Source organism: Vanellus vanellus, assembly GCF_965231255.1.
Source record: "Vanellus vanellus genome assembly, chromosome: 3".
Classification (NCBI taxonomy): Eukaryota; Metazoa; Chordata; class Aves; order Charadriiformes; family Charadriidae; genus Vanellus; species Vanellus vanellus.
In genome coordinates this window covers 95,916,110-95,930,077 of record NC_138907.1, presented here as the reverse complement: position 1 = coordinate 95,930,077, position 13,968 = coordinate 95,916,110, and the positions used below count along the sequence as shown (strand labels likewise).

Below are 13,968 nucleotides of genomic sequence, written 5' to 3'. Positions count from 1 at the left end.
ATGTCTCAACACTCGTGGCTGAAGACTCTTTAGCTGTAGTGGATAAGTTTTTCTCACCTCTTCAGGCTTCCATGCTGCTTGGATGTAGAGTTAGGAGGTAGTGTGGTCTTCCCTTCTGATTTCCCCTGGTTATCCAGCTAAATTGGATTCTGTCTTACGCTGGTGATGGTAGCCATGTTTTTTCTTCTAATTTGTATTCTTTTTTCTTGTTCTTTTTTAATAGGTATTGGTGAATATATTTTTACTTGATATTTGCAGGTTATTGGGCTTTAAGGCATACTTTTTAAGGACCTCTTATTGCTTTGTGATGCTGAAGTTTAGGAAAAGCTATAGTAGATGCTTCTGTCTTAAGAGCTGCTAAAAATTTGGTGTCTCAAGCTTCCTACTCAAAATCAAGAATGGATGTCAAGAAGGACTCATCTTGCTTCCTGGGCTGATCTGGTTTTGTCTTGTCTTGGAACTTGTATATCTTTCTGTCTTCAGAGAAGGGTAGCATAACCCCTGCACCTTGCCCACTCCCTTTCTTACAGCCGTGATAGTTTGGAAGACAACCCTTTTGCTGTGCCTGTTGTAGGTGAGAAAGGCAGCTTTGGGACACAGAAAGAAAATGCTCAAAGCTGCAGCTTCTTTCAGCCTTAAAGAATGAGGTGTTGGTGGTGAGTGTGGCTGGTGCAGATCAGAACGTGTGTGTGCAGGCTTCCTTACCCAGACTGGCTTCTGAGAGGGAGGCTTTGGAGGAGTACTTGGCTGACCACCTCATCTGTGAGGCCCTTTTAAGGTAATTTAGAGGCTTGTTTTTGCAGAAGGCTTTCCGTCTCACTCAGCTGAACCAGAAAGAACTGTATGTATTCTTGAATTTATAGTTTGGGCCCTGTGATCTGTACTTATTTCTCCTTATCCAGTAGTTTTCATAATATATAAACTGGAAGGGATGATGATGGAAAGTAATTCTGATTGAATTGGAATATCGTGATCTTGTTTCCAAATGTTCTGTTGATCATTGTGGTCACCTGAAAGCATATCCGTGTCGTTCAGCACATTTGATTGTAATTTTTATTCTTTCTCCTTTACACTTCCTTCCGCTACTTATTCCTGAGAGCTGACTTTGTGCAACATGCTAGTTAGGGTTTTAGACACTGAAACCACATTTCTTTTTAAACATAAAACTACAGATAGATCAAGCTTCCCACCATGCCTTAAGCCACCCATAAATGGTGAGGGAAGTGAGCCATATACGTGCACTTACGTTTGGATGCGTGAGCTAAGATTGCAAAGGAAAGCATTGGTATAGATTTTCTTGGCTCTTGTGGAAGTCTCTGTTCAAAGCACCAGACAGAACAGTATCTGAGTGCTTGTTGTCTGCTATTCTACTGCGTTATGTCAAAATTGATCTAGAGGAACCTACCTATAGAGGTAGATGTGAAAAGCAGTAACCCATTTCTAGCTTCACTGAGCTTTTTGAGTGTATCCAGTTTTGGTGTAGACTGAGTAAACTCAAATCTAGAATCATGGTTTCCACTTAGCCCCATAATAAATGGGCCAGTAACACATGTAACAGACTTGGCTTCTGGTTTTCCCCCTTCCCTGCCTTTCTGAAGATCGAAGTGCCGACTTCTGTGTGTAGTTAGTCTGCTCAGGAGAAAAGATTTTTGGGTTGTTATTAATGTTCACTAATCGGTCTTCTCTGAGGCCTTTCAGAGTTTCGGCTTTCTCTTGTTTCTATTCCATGAGCAAGTGATGTGACCTGCTGGTTTAGCAGTGATTTGCTTTAAGCAAAAGCAAATTTAAAGCAGGGAATGGCTTTAAACTGGAAGAGGGCAGGTTCAGATTAAACATTAGGAAGAAGTTTTTCACTTTGAGGGTGGTAAGGCACTGGAAGAGGTTGCCCAGAGAGGTTGTTGAGGCCCCATCCCTGGAGGTGTTCAAGGCCAGGCTGGACGTGGCCTTGGGCACCCTGGTCTAGTGGGAGGTGTCCCTGCCTATGGCAGAGGGGTTGGAACTCGATGATCTTCAAGGTCCTTTCCAGCCTAAACCATTCTATGATTTTATGATTTAGCTGTACAGTGCAGGAAATCCAAAACAAGGCTAAATACTTAAGTGTGAGAGAAAGCGAAGTGAATGGCAATTCTTTAGATGGCGATAGTTGGTGATGGTTAAATAATGGAGTTGCTGCTAAAGTATATTGAGTTATATGTATTAGCAATTAAAGAAAATAGATAATTTAAAGTGGATTTCTATGACTAATGTTAGTCACTAGACCTTCTGTGAGAGAAATATTTTTATACGTGTAGTTTATCTTTTATTGTGCTAGTTTGTAGATCAAGTATGACACTTACTAAATAGATTAAAAAGCAGTAGAAAGGATAATATTATTCTCAATATCTGGTAAGTATCACCTTGGTTGCGTACTAGAAAGCATGACTATATTTACATGCTGTTAACAAACTAGTTCAGATTTTAGTGACATTTTGTTTTTTTCCCAAGTGCCATAATCAGGAGCAGCAAGCAGAACTTTTATCAAATACATGATCTTTGTGGCATCTTGCAAGATTTAATTCTTGGTTGTCTTCCATTCTTAGTTCTTTCTCGAAGAAAATTTAATATAACCAGTTGAGAGATAGAGAGGCAGAAGAAAATAGGCTTCCAGTGCTGATTACATGGGTTGTGTGGTAAACTGGGGAAAAGAGAGTATTTTGTTTTGCTTTAGGATTAAAAAGACCCCGCAGGCCTTGCATTTCAGGATGGTGGTGTCTGGTCTGGGAAGTGATGCTGGGCAGCAGTTGAGGGGTGCCTCTCATTTGGGGGTGGTATGAGTATTTTGCAAGATCTTTCAGCTTGTGATATGGATAAAAGTTGTATGGGATTTGGAGAAGAGTCAGGAGAATATTGGAAAGTGGAAATGTTGCTTCATTAGGAAATATTTTAAGGACTCAGTCTGTTAAATTTCTTCAAGTAAAAAAGCGGTGTAACTATTTTGTGTGAGACTGCAAATGGGAAAGTGGGCATAGACTAAAACTCAGTCAAGTTGAGTAACCCTAACTTTCAGTCCCTACGTTTGGGTTTCGAAAATTTAGAGGAGAAAGCCGTGGCCAATTCTTAACTTGAGATGAGTAGCACTTGTTTGAGTATCTGTTAAGAGAATGCATTGAATTAAGAGAATGCATTGAATTAAAACATTAAAGGAGAAGAAGGAATCAAATGTGCAATAGTGTGACTTGCTTTCTCACTCAGCGATATTTACCATGATTTTTTGCATAGTAGGTGTTTCTGAGCTACCACGGTGGGATTTGTGAAGATTGAAAGAGAAGGGAATTTAATGGTGCTCCTCAAACTGATTTGTAGAAGAAATGTATGACTTGATTTTTCACAGGATTGCTTTTGTTTTCCAGCGTAACCTGAAAGGCAGCATATAGTACTAAATGCATATATTTTTATGGCACTGTGGAGCACAGAAATGTCTGTTTGAATGTTTTATTATGAGACTGAAACAGTGTGATATCTGCAAACCTTAGGATTTATGATGGTTGACATAGCCAAGACAGGATTTTCAAATGAAAACAAAAGCATTTGTTTTCCCTTTTTCAGATGTGACTTGAGCATTCAGGATTGCCTGAGCTTTTACTGTGCTTTCAGATATGTGTCTTTATTACAGTTTTCAAAACCACTTAGAATATTTTTTCCTACTATTTTGTACAGCTGGATGCTAATAAAACTGTTGAATTTGTAAAGGACTGGTAAAGAGCAATATGTGAATGAGTTACTTTTTCTAGAATTCTGCCTATTAGCAAACTCAAGGGGGTTAAAGAAGAGTTAACTTAACCAGCTCCTGCTGTAAAGCTAAATAAAAGACATATGCTATAAATCTACCCATTATGCAGTATTCATGGACAGAAAAAAGGAAAAAAAGACTTTGTGTGTTAAGTGACGCTTTTTCATGTGAAGTGAGCGTAGCTAAATTATAGCTATTAGAACAAAGTTTTTTGTTGCCAAACATTATATAGGAACTGAACAAAGGTATGTTCAGTTGAACAAAGGGAGACCTTATAGCAGCTTTCACGTATCTGAAGGGCGCCTACAAGAAAGATGGAGAGGGACTTTTTACAAGGGCATGTAGTGATGGGATGAGGGGTAATGGCTTCAAACTAGAAGAGGGGAGATTTAGAATAGATTTGAGGAAGAAATTTTTCACTATGAGGATGTTGAGACACTGGAACAGGTTGCCCAGGGAAGTTGTGGATGCCCCATCCCTGGAAGTGTTCAAGGCCAGGTTGGATGGGGCTTTGAGCAACCTGGTCTAGTGGGAGGTGTTCCTGCCCATGGCAGGGGGGGTGGAACTCTATGATCTTCAAGGTCCCTTCCAACCTAAACCGTTCTATAATTCTATGACTTAAGAGCAGACAGGTATGGGTGACATTGTATTGGGTGTCTGCTATAGGCTGCCTGACCAGGAAGAACAGACAGCTAGGAACAGCCTCACGCTCACAGGCCCTGGTCTTCATGGGGAACTTCAGCTACCACAGTATTTGCTGGAGCGACAACACAGCAGGACATAAGCAATCCAGGAGGTTGCTTGACAACTTTTTGACACAAGTGATAAGAAGAGCCAACGAGGAGGGTGTGCTCTGCTGGACCTCATGCTCACAAACAAGAAAGGGCTCACTGGGGATGTGAAGGTCAAAGACAGCCTTGGTTGCAGTGACCATGAGGTGGTGGAGCTGAGGATTCTGAGAGGAGGGAGCAGAGCAAAAAGCCAGATCACAAGCCTGGACTTCAGGAGAACAGACTTTGGCCTCTTCAGGGATCTGCTTGAAAGAGTCCCATGTGATAAGGCCCTGGAGGGAAGAGAGGCCCAAGAAAGCTGGTTGATATTCCAGGATCACTACCTCCAAGATCAAGAGCAGTCCATCCCAATGAGCAGGAAGTCAGGCAAAAGATGCCAGGAGCCCTGCACGGATGAACGAGGAGCTCCTGCCAAACTCAAACACAAAAAGGAAGCATAAAGAAGGTGGAAGGAGGGAGAGGTAACCTGGAGGGAATACAGAGGCACTGTCCGAGCATGCTGGGATGGGATTAGGAAAGCCAAAGCCCAACTGGAGTGGAAGCTGGCGAGGGAAGTCAAAGGCAACAGAAGGACTGGAGTGCTGTGTCCCATTCTGGGCTCACCAGTACAAGAGAGATATGGACATACTTGAGAGAGTCAAACAAAGGGCCACAAGGGTGATGAAGGGACTGGACCATCTCTCCTATGAGGAGAGGCTGGGAGGGCTGGGACTGTTCAGCCTGGAGGCTCAGGAGGATCTCATCAATGTCTATAAATACCTGATGGGAGGGTGCAAAGAGGACGGAGCCAGGCTCTTTCCAGTGGTGCCCAGTGACAGGGCCACGGGCAATGGACAAAAGCCATCTGGAGTGCTACAGCTGCCAGACCACCTTAAAATATTGAGGATGTCATAATTGTTACCTGCTGTTTTGCAGTCTTTAAGGAATTAAAAGCCAAAATGAAAATACTTATTTTTTGTCTCGTGCATTAATCTAAACTTCTTGTCAGCCACATGCTGTTCATGTAGACAGATGGCAAGTGTGAAGTGATGGATTCACCTACTGTATTTGTGGTCCTGACGCATCTGACCAGTATTTCACAGTGAAAACTTCCTTTGCGTAGGTATTACCTTTTACAGGTAATACATAAGCTATGGATGACAAAAATTATGTATGTTTAAATATGAAGTATATTGGAGATGACTTCCAGTTCTGAAAAATTCTGCTACACTAATATCATGAAGCTGCTGAGTAGTATGTTCCCTCACCACCTGCTGAACATTTAGTTTTGGTACAGAGGCTGTTTGAGCGCACTACGTGCTGCCTTTCTTAAAGGCAAACTATTATACGTGTGCCAGGCGTGTCTTCCCAGAGGCTTGGCGAACACGAGAATGTTAGATATGTGAAAATCCATGCCAATGTTGTTGAGATTTTTTTTTTTACTTGAATGCCACCTGCTGTTTTCTTGCCATGTATTTTGCATTACCTTCCATTTATTTAGCTGATGAACACTTCAGGGAGTGCTTGTTCAGTGCTTTGGCTCCTCTTAGAATCTTCCATAAACAAAACGAATGAAGAGACGTTAAATGAACATTTAATCTCGTGACATAAACATAATAGACTACCAGTCCTCCAGGTCTTTGTCTCTCCCTTCTCTTCTGTGCATGCATTGCCTTATTTCATTAAAGCGCCTATAGTAACAGTATTTCATAGATCTGGAGACACTCCAAACTGTGGTTCATCCCAGATGAAAACAGTTTCTCTGACGCTATTATTTATTTAAAAACAACAACAACAAACCCAGACATGTCTGCTCTTCTGCCTGCTAGAGAAAAGCAAACCCCTTCCTTACTGCAGTGCAAGCAGCAGGGAGGAAGCCACCTCTGTGGACTCGCTTCCACTGCTTATGTGGGCTCCTCCCATTCTGCTGAGCACAGCTCTTGGATAGAGGCTGTCTTAGGCAGGTGCCATGGTAGGAGGACCACGTCAATATGGAATAATTCAATAATGGCACTTCCTGGGTATATGCACGGTAAAACATACTGCGATTTAGGATGGGCGTTTGCCTGAGTGTATTGTTAAATCCAACTCTGGTATTTTTGAAAACTGGTTATAGACTAGAATAGAATTGTCTAGGCTGGAAGGGACCTTTAAGATCATCTAGTCCAACCATCAACCTAACACTGCCAAAACTACCACTAAACCATGTCCCTAAGCACCACGTCTACCCATCTTTTAAATACCTGCAGGGATGGTGATTCCTGGCCGGCCTGTTCCAATGCTTGATAACCTTCTTGGTGAAGAATTTTTTCCTAATATCCAATCTAAACCTCCCCTGGCATAATTTGAGGCCATTTCAGTTATGCAACATTGATAAAGAATTGTCTCAAATGGAGAGGGCTTCGTACTACCCTTTAAAATAAACTTTGGTTTTGCTTTGCAATCAGAATTTTTTGTCAGTAATAAGCAAGAGGCAGTAGCTTTTTTTAATATACAGAAGGAGATTGATAGTTTAAGTGTACATTGGCCAGAGAGAAGGTTTCACAGGAATTGAACAATTTCTGGTCTCTTTCTGTCCACTTTCCCTTTGTAGTGCCATCCCCTTACCCTTCGTTGCTTACTAAGGTCAGTGACCTCAGCCCAAATCAGCTGTTGTATAAATGCAGGTTTTCAGTTGCCAGAGAGTTCCCATTTCTTGTTCTTTTTCTCTTCCTTCTCCATAGCAGTTTTGGAGATTTTTCACTGTCAACCACGTGAATCTGCGCTCCTTTCTCCTGTGGGTTTCTGGCCAGTGTAGCTGGCACCAGAATTGTTTTGTAGTTATTCTTTCCCTAATTTATAGCGCTGCCTTATTCTAGAGCTTTTTAGCACTTCAGAAGTCAGATGTGTTTTCTGAAGCTGTATATTGAATGTTTGTGTGTACAAACCCAGTGTGACTATAGTGGACTTTACAGGGCCCAGTCAGCAGAAGCCGGAGAAGGTTGGAGGTTGTTGCTTTAAGCAAGAATACAGGTGTGTTACCGTATCTGCGTGTTTTGTGGCGGCTTCTCGGCTGTGATAAACTTTGGTGTGCAGTGACAGTGAACGGACGGAGCCGGTTGCAGACACAGGCTGTCCGTGGTGGTAGCACAAGGAGGGTCTTCCTTCCATGTGGGAAAGAGCTGAAACTCGCACATGCCGTGGGATTAGGCAGGCAGATGCTAAGCAGTTGGGGATCGTTTAGCCAGAGTAAACCAAGGCCATAATTTAAGTATGTGTTGTAATCCTGGCTCTTTTTCAATGTTGTATACAGTTTATTTGCATTGAAAGTTCCCACTGGTAAAAGGATGAGTTGCTTGTTTTAAGAAATGTAACAAGAGCGCAGAGTATTGCTTGCTTAGTTACCTAAGCAAGCTCCCATATGGAACTGTGTGCGTTCGAGCAGCAAAAAAACAGCACTGAAGGATACCAGGGTGTAATGTATTTACAAAACAGTTTGGTGCAAGAGCAGTAAAAAGCCTGACAGCCTGCCTGTATTTTTGTTTTTCAGTCCTAGACTACAGTAAGTTTTAGATTATTATGCTTTCTCAATAAATGGAATGTGCTTAAAGAACTCTAAGCCAATTATAATCAATGTATTTTAGAATTTTTATTACTTTAAGCCGATCAACTGAAATCTTACTTTTGCCTTTTCTCCAAAAAATACCGTTCATCTTAGTGGTAGTAGTATATTCCAAAGCACTTAATCTTTTGTTTTAGCTCTTCTCTAATCTATTCTGCCTATGAGAGGATTAATGAGATGTGAATTGTAATCTCCTTATTGATTTCCTAATTATTTTTCATAATCTAACTACGGCTCATAATTTATGCTTCTCACTGATGAAAAATGTAGGAGCAACAGGAATGAATAATCTGTGTGTGTATGCCCTGGAGCTGGTCAGGGATTTAGTTTTCCTTGTTTTGTAACCACCGTCTGGTCGGGTCCTCTTTCCGTATCGTAGGTGCTGCTTTTATGCTTTTGGTCACACCACATCTTTTTAAATCCTCATCTACTTAAAAGTTAATTTCTGTAAATGAAATGTTTTTTTTATTTGCTCAGCTCAGGAGAGAGGCTGTGCAGTAAATATTTAACATACCATCTTTTGCCGGTTTTGTTCAGTAACCTGTCTTGACCTTTATTTCCCAGAGCACTTCCACTAAACCGGCAGCTGCCACCTTGTCTGCGGCATCCGGGGATCTCGATCTGTTCACTGAGCAAACAACAAAATCCGAAGAGTCGGCAAAGAAACAACTCTCCAAAGACTCCATCTTATCCCTGTATGGCACAGGAACCATGCAGCAGCAAAGCGCTCCGGGTAAATCATTTTGTAAAGGTTTCCATGCAGCCCTATTTTAAGGTTTACCTAGACCAGTTATCTCCTACGAGTGTAAAACTAAGGTCGGGTACACTGCTACCTCTATTCAAATGAAGATTTTTTTATTTTTACCATTTACAAAAATGAGAAAATTGCTAAAATGTAATACAGAAGCCAAAGAAAAAAATAGCGTGAGATTTTCATGTATTTATAGCGGTTCAAATTATCAAGTATCCAATTTACTGAAAGATTTGTGGATCCGGCTTGTCCAATTCATCGCTTGGAGTGCGAGTGTCCGCTGTGCAAACAGCAGGCTGCCAGGATGGGTACGGAGCTGTCAGATCTTAATTTTACCGATGTTTGTATGGAAATAAAGAGCCTCCAGTACAGCGATTAAAAGATTCTGGTTCACCACAGGGATTTGCCAGACTCTCTTTGGCCGTTAAGCTCTGGTGGCGAGTCCCTTTCTTTTGAGAGGTTTTAAGCAATTTCTTACTTTTACCAGACAATATTAACAGCACTGACGTACAGCCAAAGTTATTTTTTTTTTAATTATTTTGGTGCACTTCTGACTTATGGGGATGGGGCAGAAAATTCACAAAACACTCCTGCTGAAATCTTCCCTTCCATGGTACAGGTATGTTCATGGGGTCATCTTCTATGCCATTTACCACACAACCCTCAACGCATTTTCAAGGCTTTCCTGCCATGGGAGTTCCTGTGCCTGCAGCAACCGGGATGATGGGAAACATGATGGGACAGTCGGTGCCAGTCATGGGACAGAGCACAGGCGTGATGGTAGGAATGGGAATGCCCAATGGATTTACTGGTACTACACAAACTGGTGTGATGGGACTTCCTCAAAATGTCGTCGGACCTCAAGGTGGAATGGTGGGACAGATGGTGACGCCACAAAATAAGTATGGATTGCAGCAAAACCAACAAGCTCAATGGAACCTCTCTCAGGTAAAGACTTGCTGTTCCCAGACAGGTGTGCTTTAGCAAAGACGCTGCTTTTCAGATGCAAAATGTTTGGCTGTAGGAGAAAAGGTGCGGTATAGCCAAGTCACAGACCACGGGACTATGAACTGCTCAGAGGCACATGGAAAAAAGATCAGTCAATAATTAAAGACATCGAATATATAAGCAGAGAGTAAGTTTTTGCCAAGGTAGACCAGACTCAGTTCTCCGCTTCTGTAGCTACTCTCATCCCGGCATCTGAACTACCCAGGTAAAAAGCTAGCTTAGCTACAGTTACAAAATACTGACATGTAAACACAGCCTTGTAACTAAAAGCAGAATTTAATTGCTTGAGGATAGCCATTAACAATTAATACTTTCATTTACAGACCTCAAGACGATTTTCAGTGGAATGTGCAGTGCTTTGCACACTAACGTTCTCCTGTAGATAATTTGCTTAGGTGAATCCATTATTTATCTGTACTATTTCTGTGCTATTTTTTTAAAATTTCTTAAATATCACAGAATCACAGAATTATCAGAGTTGGAAGGGACCTCTAGAGATCATCTAGTCCAACTCCCCTGCTAAAGCAGCATTGCCCAGAGCACATTACTCAGGACTGCATCCAGGCGGGTCTTGAAAATCTCCAGGGAAGGGGACTCCACAACCTCCCTGGGCAGCCTGTGCCAGTGCTCTGTCACCCTCACCGTAAAGAACTGTTTCCGTGTATTTGAACAGAACTTCCTGTGTTCTAAATACGTTTAAAATGTTCTAAATATGTTTAAAAGGTTCTCTAAAAGTGTTAGTGTATGCTTAGTACTACACTTGTACGTTATCCAGTGAAACTCTCAAAATTGGGTATTTGAGAGGTTATTAGGGGGGAAGAAACAAACTGGAATGATTCCCTTGGAGTTCAGTATGGATAGTAGGAACTATTTTTTTCATGCTATTCTTTGCATTATAAGAACAATATAAATAATTACATGCTGCTTACGCTAATAATTCAGGAAGTAAACCTTAGTGACTTTTTTAGATTTGATTATCTAAGTTTTTACTGTTCTACTCAGTCCTGCAGTGTGATCCTTTAAGAAGGTAAGCAGCATTTCTTACATTGATAAAACGGCCCCTGTTTGAAAATACAGGCTGTCATTCTGCTTTGAAAAGTAATTTTTAAAAGGTGAGAATTTCAAAATGTCAAACCAAAAAAAAATCTGTGGATTTACCGTTAACAGTCTTTTTTAGGTATCTAACTTTCAAACAACCCCTTATCAGCTTTGAAATTAAAATCATGCTTCTTATCAAATATATAGTAACAGTTGGCTCGTAGGACAAGCACTTAGCGTTTTTCGGCACTCCCGGCACATCCCGCGTTACCGGTATGCTCATACTCTGCAGTTCCTTGGGGAACTGTGATCTAATCTCTGGCTCCAGTTGGAAGGGAAAGAGCTCGCTTCGCTTACCAGGATAGCACGCTTCATACATACATAGTCTACTGCCTAAGAATTCTGCTCCAAAAGAGGTTAACAACTGGGTAAAGCGTGTTTTCATGAGCTTTTTTGAATTTCCATGGTCAGTGATGGGTTGGTTTTGCAGATACACATGTGAAAGTGTGAAAGCACACAGTACTAAATTCCACCCTGAAATATTAGTTTGCAATTTAACAAATTTTTTTTCATCAGTGTTTCAGTTTCATTTTGCAACCTGGTATTGTTTGCTCACATTTACATGAACTCTGATTTTTATCTAAAGCTGTCTCTAACTTGAATCTAATGTTGCTTATCCAACATCCCTGTTCATCAGCTCTGACTATTAATTGCTCCAAATGCTCTTTTGCTCTCAAACTCATGAGAGGGGACATCTTCGCTCTGTCTGTAGAGCAAGGTTTCTGGCTTCTCAATAAGAGGTCATTTTTTAGAAAGCAAGGGAGAGTAACCTGAAGAACTTTTTTACATTGAGCACTGAAAATTACAGTGACTGGCTAATATTTGTATCAAGTAGAAATATTTTTGCTCCATCCCTGGAGTGAATGTGCTGAACTTTGAACTCTTTCCCACCTTTAAATAGACATCGTCTTTAATTTCATGTGAATTATTATTATGAGACATTATGGTATCTTAAGCAGATTCTTTAGCAAGAATAGTTAGATTTAAGTAATGCTCAAGTCTTAATAAATCTGCCTCATTCTTTGTTGATTGCCACTAAAATGGACAATTTCTGTAAAAATTTGTGTATTCAAGATTTTGAGGTCTCCAAGGAAATATTGCTGGAACAAAACCCATCTGGAGTTGCAAACGTAGACAAGGCTGTATCAATTGCTTTGCTGGTTCTTTCTCGCAGTTGCCACAATTCCGTTGGTTAGCTTTGAAACTTCCTGAAAGCAAGCTCTTCTCAGCGGAGAGGCATCGCACTCCTTTGTCACACCCTCTGTAAATTCACTAGTGGAGTCTTTATACGGACTTGACACACAGGCCCAGTGCTGCAGCCAGTCAGCTGCTCTGTAATGGTCATTGCTTGAACAGAAACTGATTCCAGAAAAGCTGCTATCTTGAAACATGCTTAGAAACTTACATTGAATCGGTATTTTTATTTAGCAAGAAATCCTACTTTTACAGAAACTTACTTTAACTGGGTTGCTAGTTTGCTTGGCTGTTTTTTGGCTCGTAGTGCGCTGTGTTTCAGCACCAGTGCTAATTAGGCTCGTGTGTATGCTCCACAGATGAATCAGCAAATGGCTGGAATGAATCTCAGCAGTTCCAGCAATGTGATGGGCTTCGGCCAGCCCCCCAGCACAGCGGCAGGATGGACTGGAAGCTCCTCTGGTCAGACTCTCAGCACACAACTCTGGAAATGAAAGCTGCAATGGAAGTCTTGCCCAGAAGAGCCACCTAACATTCCTTGTTCAAAAATGCATTTACTTTCGCTGTTCCTTCCATGTACATATTCTTTTTCTTTTTCCCCAGCTGTTCAGATTCAGAATATGACTGACTGACCGTGTTGTGGTCTATATTGATTTAAATTTGATGTAGTGAAAAGCAAATCAAGAATACATTTATATATCATTGGCAGCATTTTCATGCAATGCATATGATTTCATAGACCATATATTTAAGAAGCTGCTCAACCACATACTGAATTTTTTTCCCTCAAAATTCTAGATCAAATGTTTGCATATAAGGGATGTAGCTATCATGTTAGTAATATCCAAAAATATGAACCCTGACCCCCCAAAATTACCCAGTAATCCTGTAGAAGGTACTGTATGAACAAATGTTTAATCATATATAAATAGAATGTAAATGTATCACTGAGCAATGTTTTCTAGTGTATCAAACGAATTTTGTTTCATCATACATTTCACTGTGATGTTCTTATGGTGTGCATAACAGGGAATATGGTTATTGAAAGAAAGATAAACCTGGATGTTGCTGTAGTTCTACAAATCAATAGTTTATTCTTTTAAAAATGAGCATTTGATCCATTTGAGTTTCCTGCGATAAAGTACCCGATCTGGCTCAGGAGGCACACGCACAGTATTACTGCTGAGGACTAGCAGCACAATATGCATACAAGGTAACTCAGTGTGAACAGATATATTTTTTCCTTGCAGAGATATCCAGGTTTATGACAGTGATTGTGTTTACATTTTATGGTGCCTCGTAATGATAAAATGTTATTTCCCTATATTAAAAGGATAAATCCATAAATGATTGTGGGTTTTTATTTTGTTATTGGATGACCTATTTGACCACTATTTCAAGAAGTCTACTTTTAATGAAGGAAAACGTTCGATTTGGAGGATCCATTTATGCAAATACTTACATCAACAGTCTGTGATTTAAAATCAGTTTATAATTGCACCATTAAGCTGGATAAATACAAAAAGTATATACAGAAATGCTGATTTTGAAAATACTCCATTGCAGCCACGTTTCTCTTGATTGTTTTTACTATGTGGAAACAGCCTTAAAACAAAGGTAAGTGTCAGTTTATTAGGACGAGAGTTCAGAAATGCATGCAAACAAGTTAGAACAAAGCACACCCACTTGATTTGCTTATTAAGAGTATCTGACAGCTTCCTTTTGTTCCCACAGAAGTCCATCAGATGACTATTAAAAGGTCTCACGCAGAAGTAGA

General features: G+C 40.7%; 1 protein-coding gene across 3 annotated transcripts in view; it reads left to right on the top strand.

The window, feature by feature from the left end:
• SMAP1 (small ArfGAP 1) overlaps window positions 1-13,532 on the top strand; it is a 103,288-nt gene extending 89,756 nt beyond the window's left edge. For all 3 annotated transcript variants that reach the window (XM_082481888.1, XM_082481887.1, XM_082481886.1), the window contains 3 exons: window positions 8,705-8,873; window positions 9,511-9,839; window positions 12,551-13,532. In XM_082481888.1, coding sequence (XP_082338014.1) covers window positions 8,705-8,873; window positions 9,511-9,839; window positions 12,551-12,685 — 633 coding nt within the window. In that variant the 3' untranslated portion in view covers window positions 12,686-13,532. The remainder of the gene's footprint in view (window positions 1-8,704; window positions 8,874-9,510; window positions 9,840-12,550) is intronic.
• Window positions 13,533-13,968: the final 436 nt, after the last annotated feature.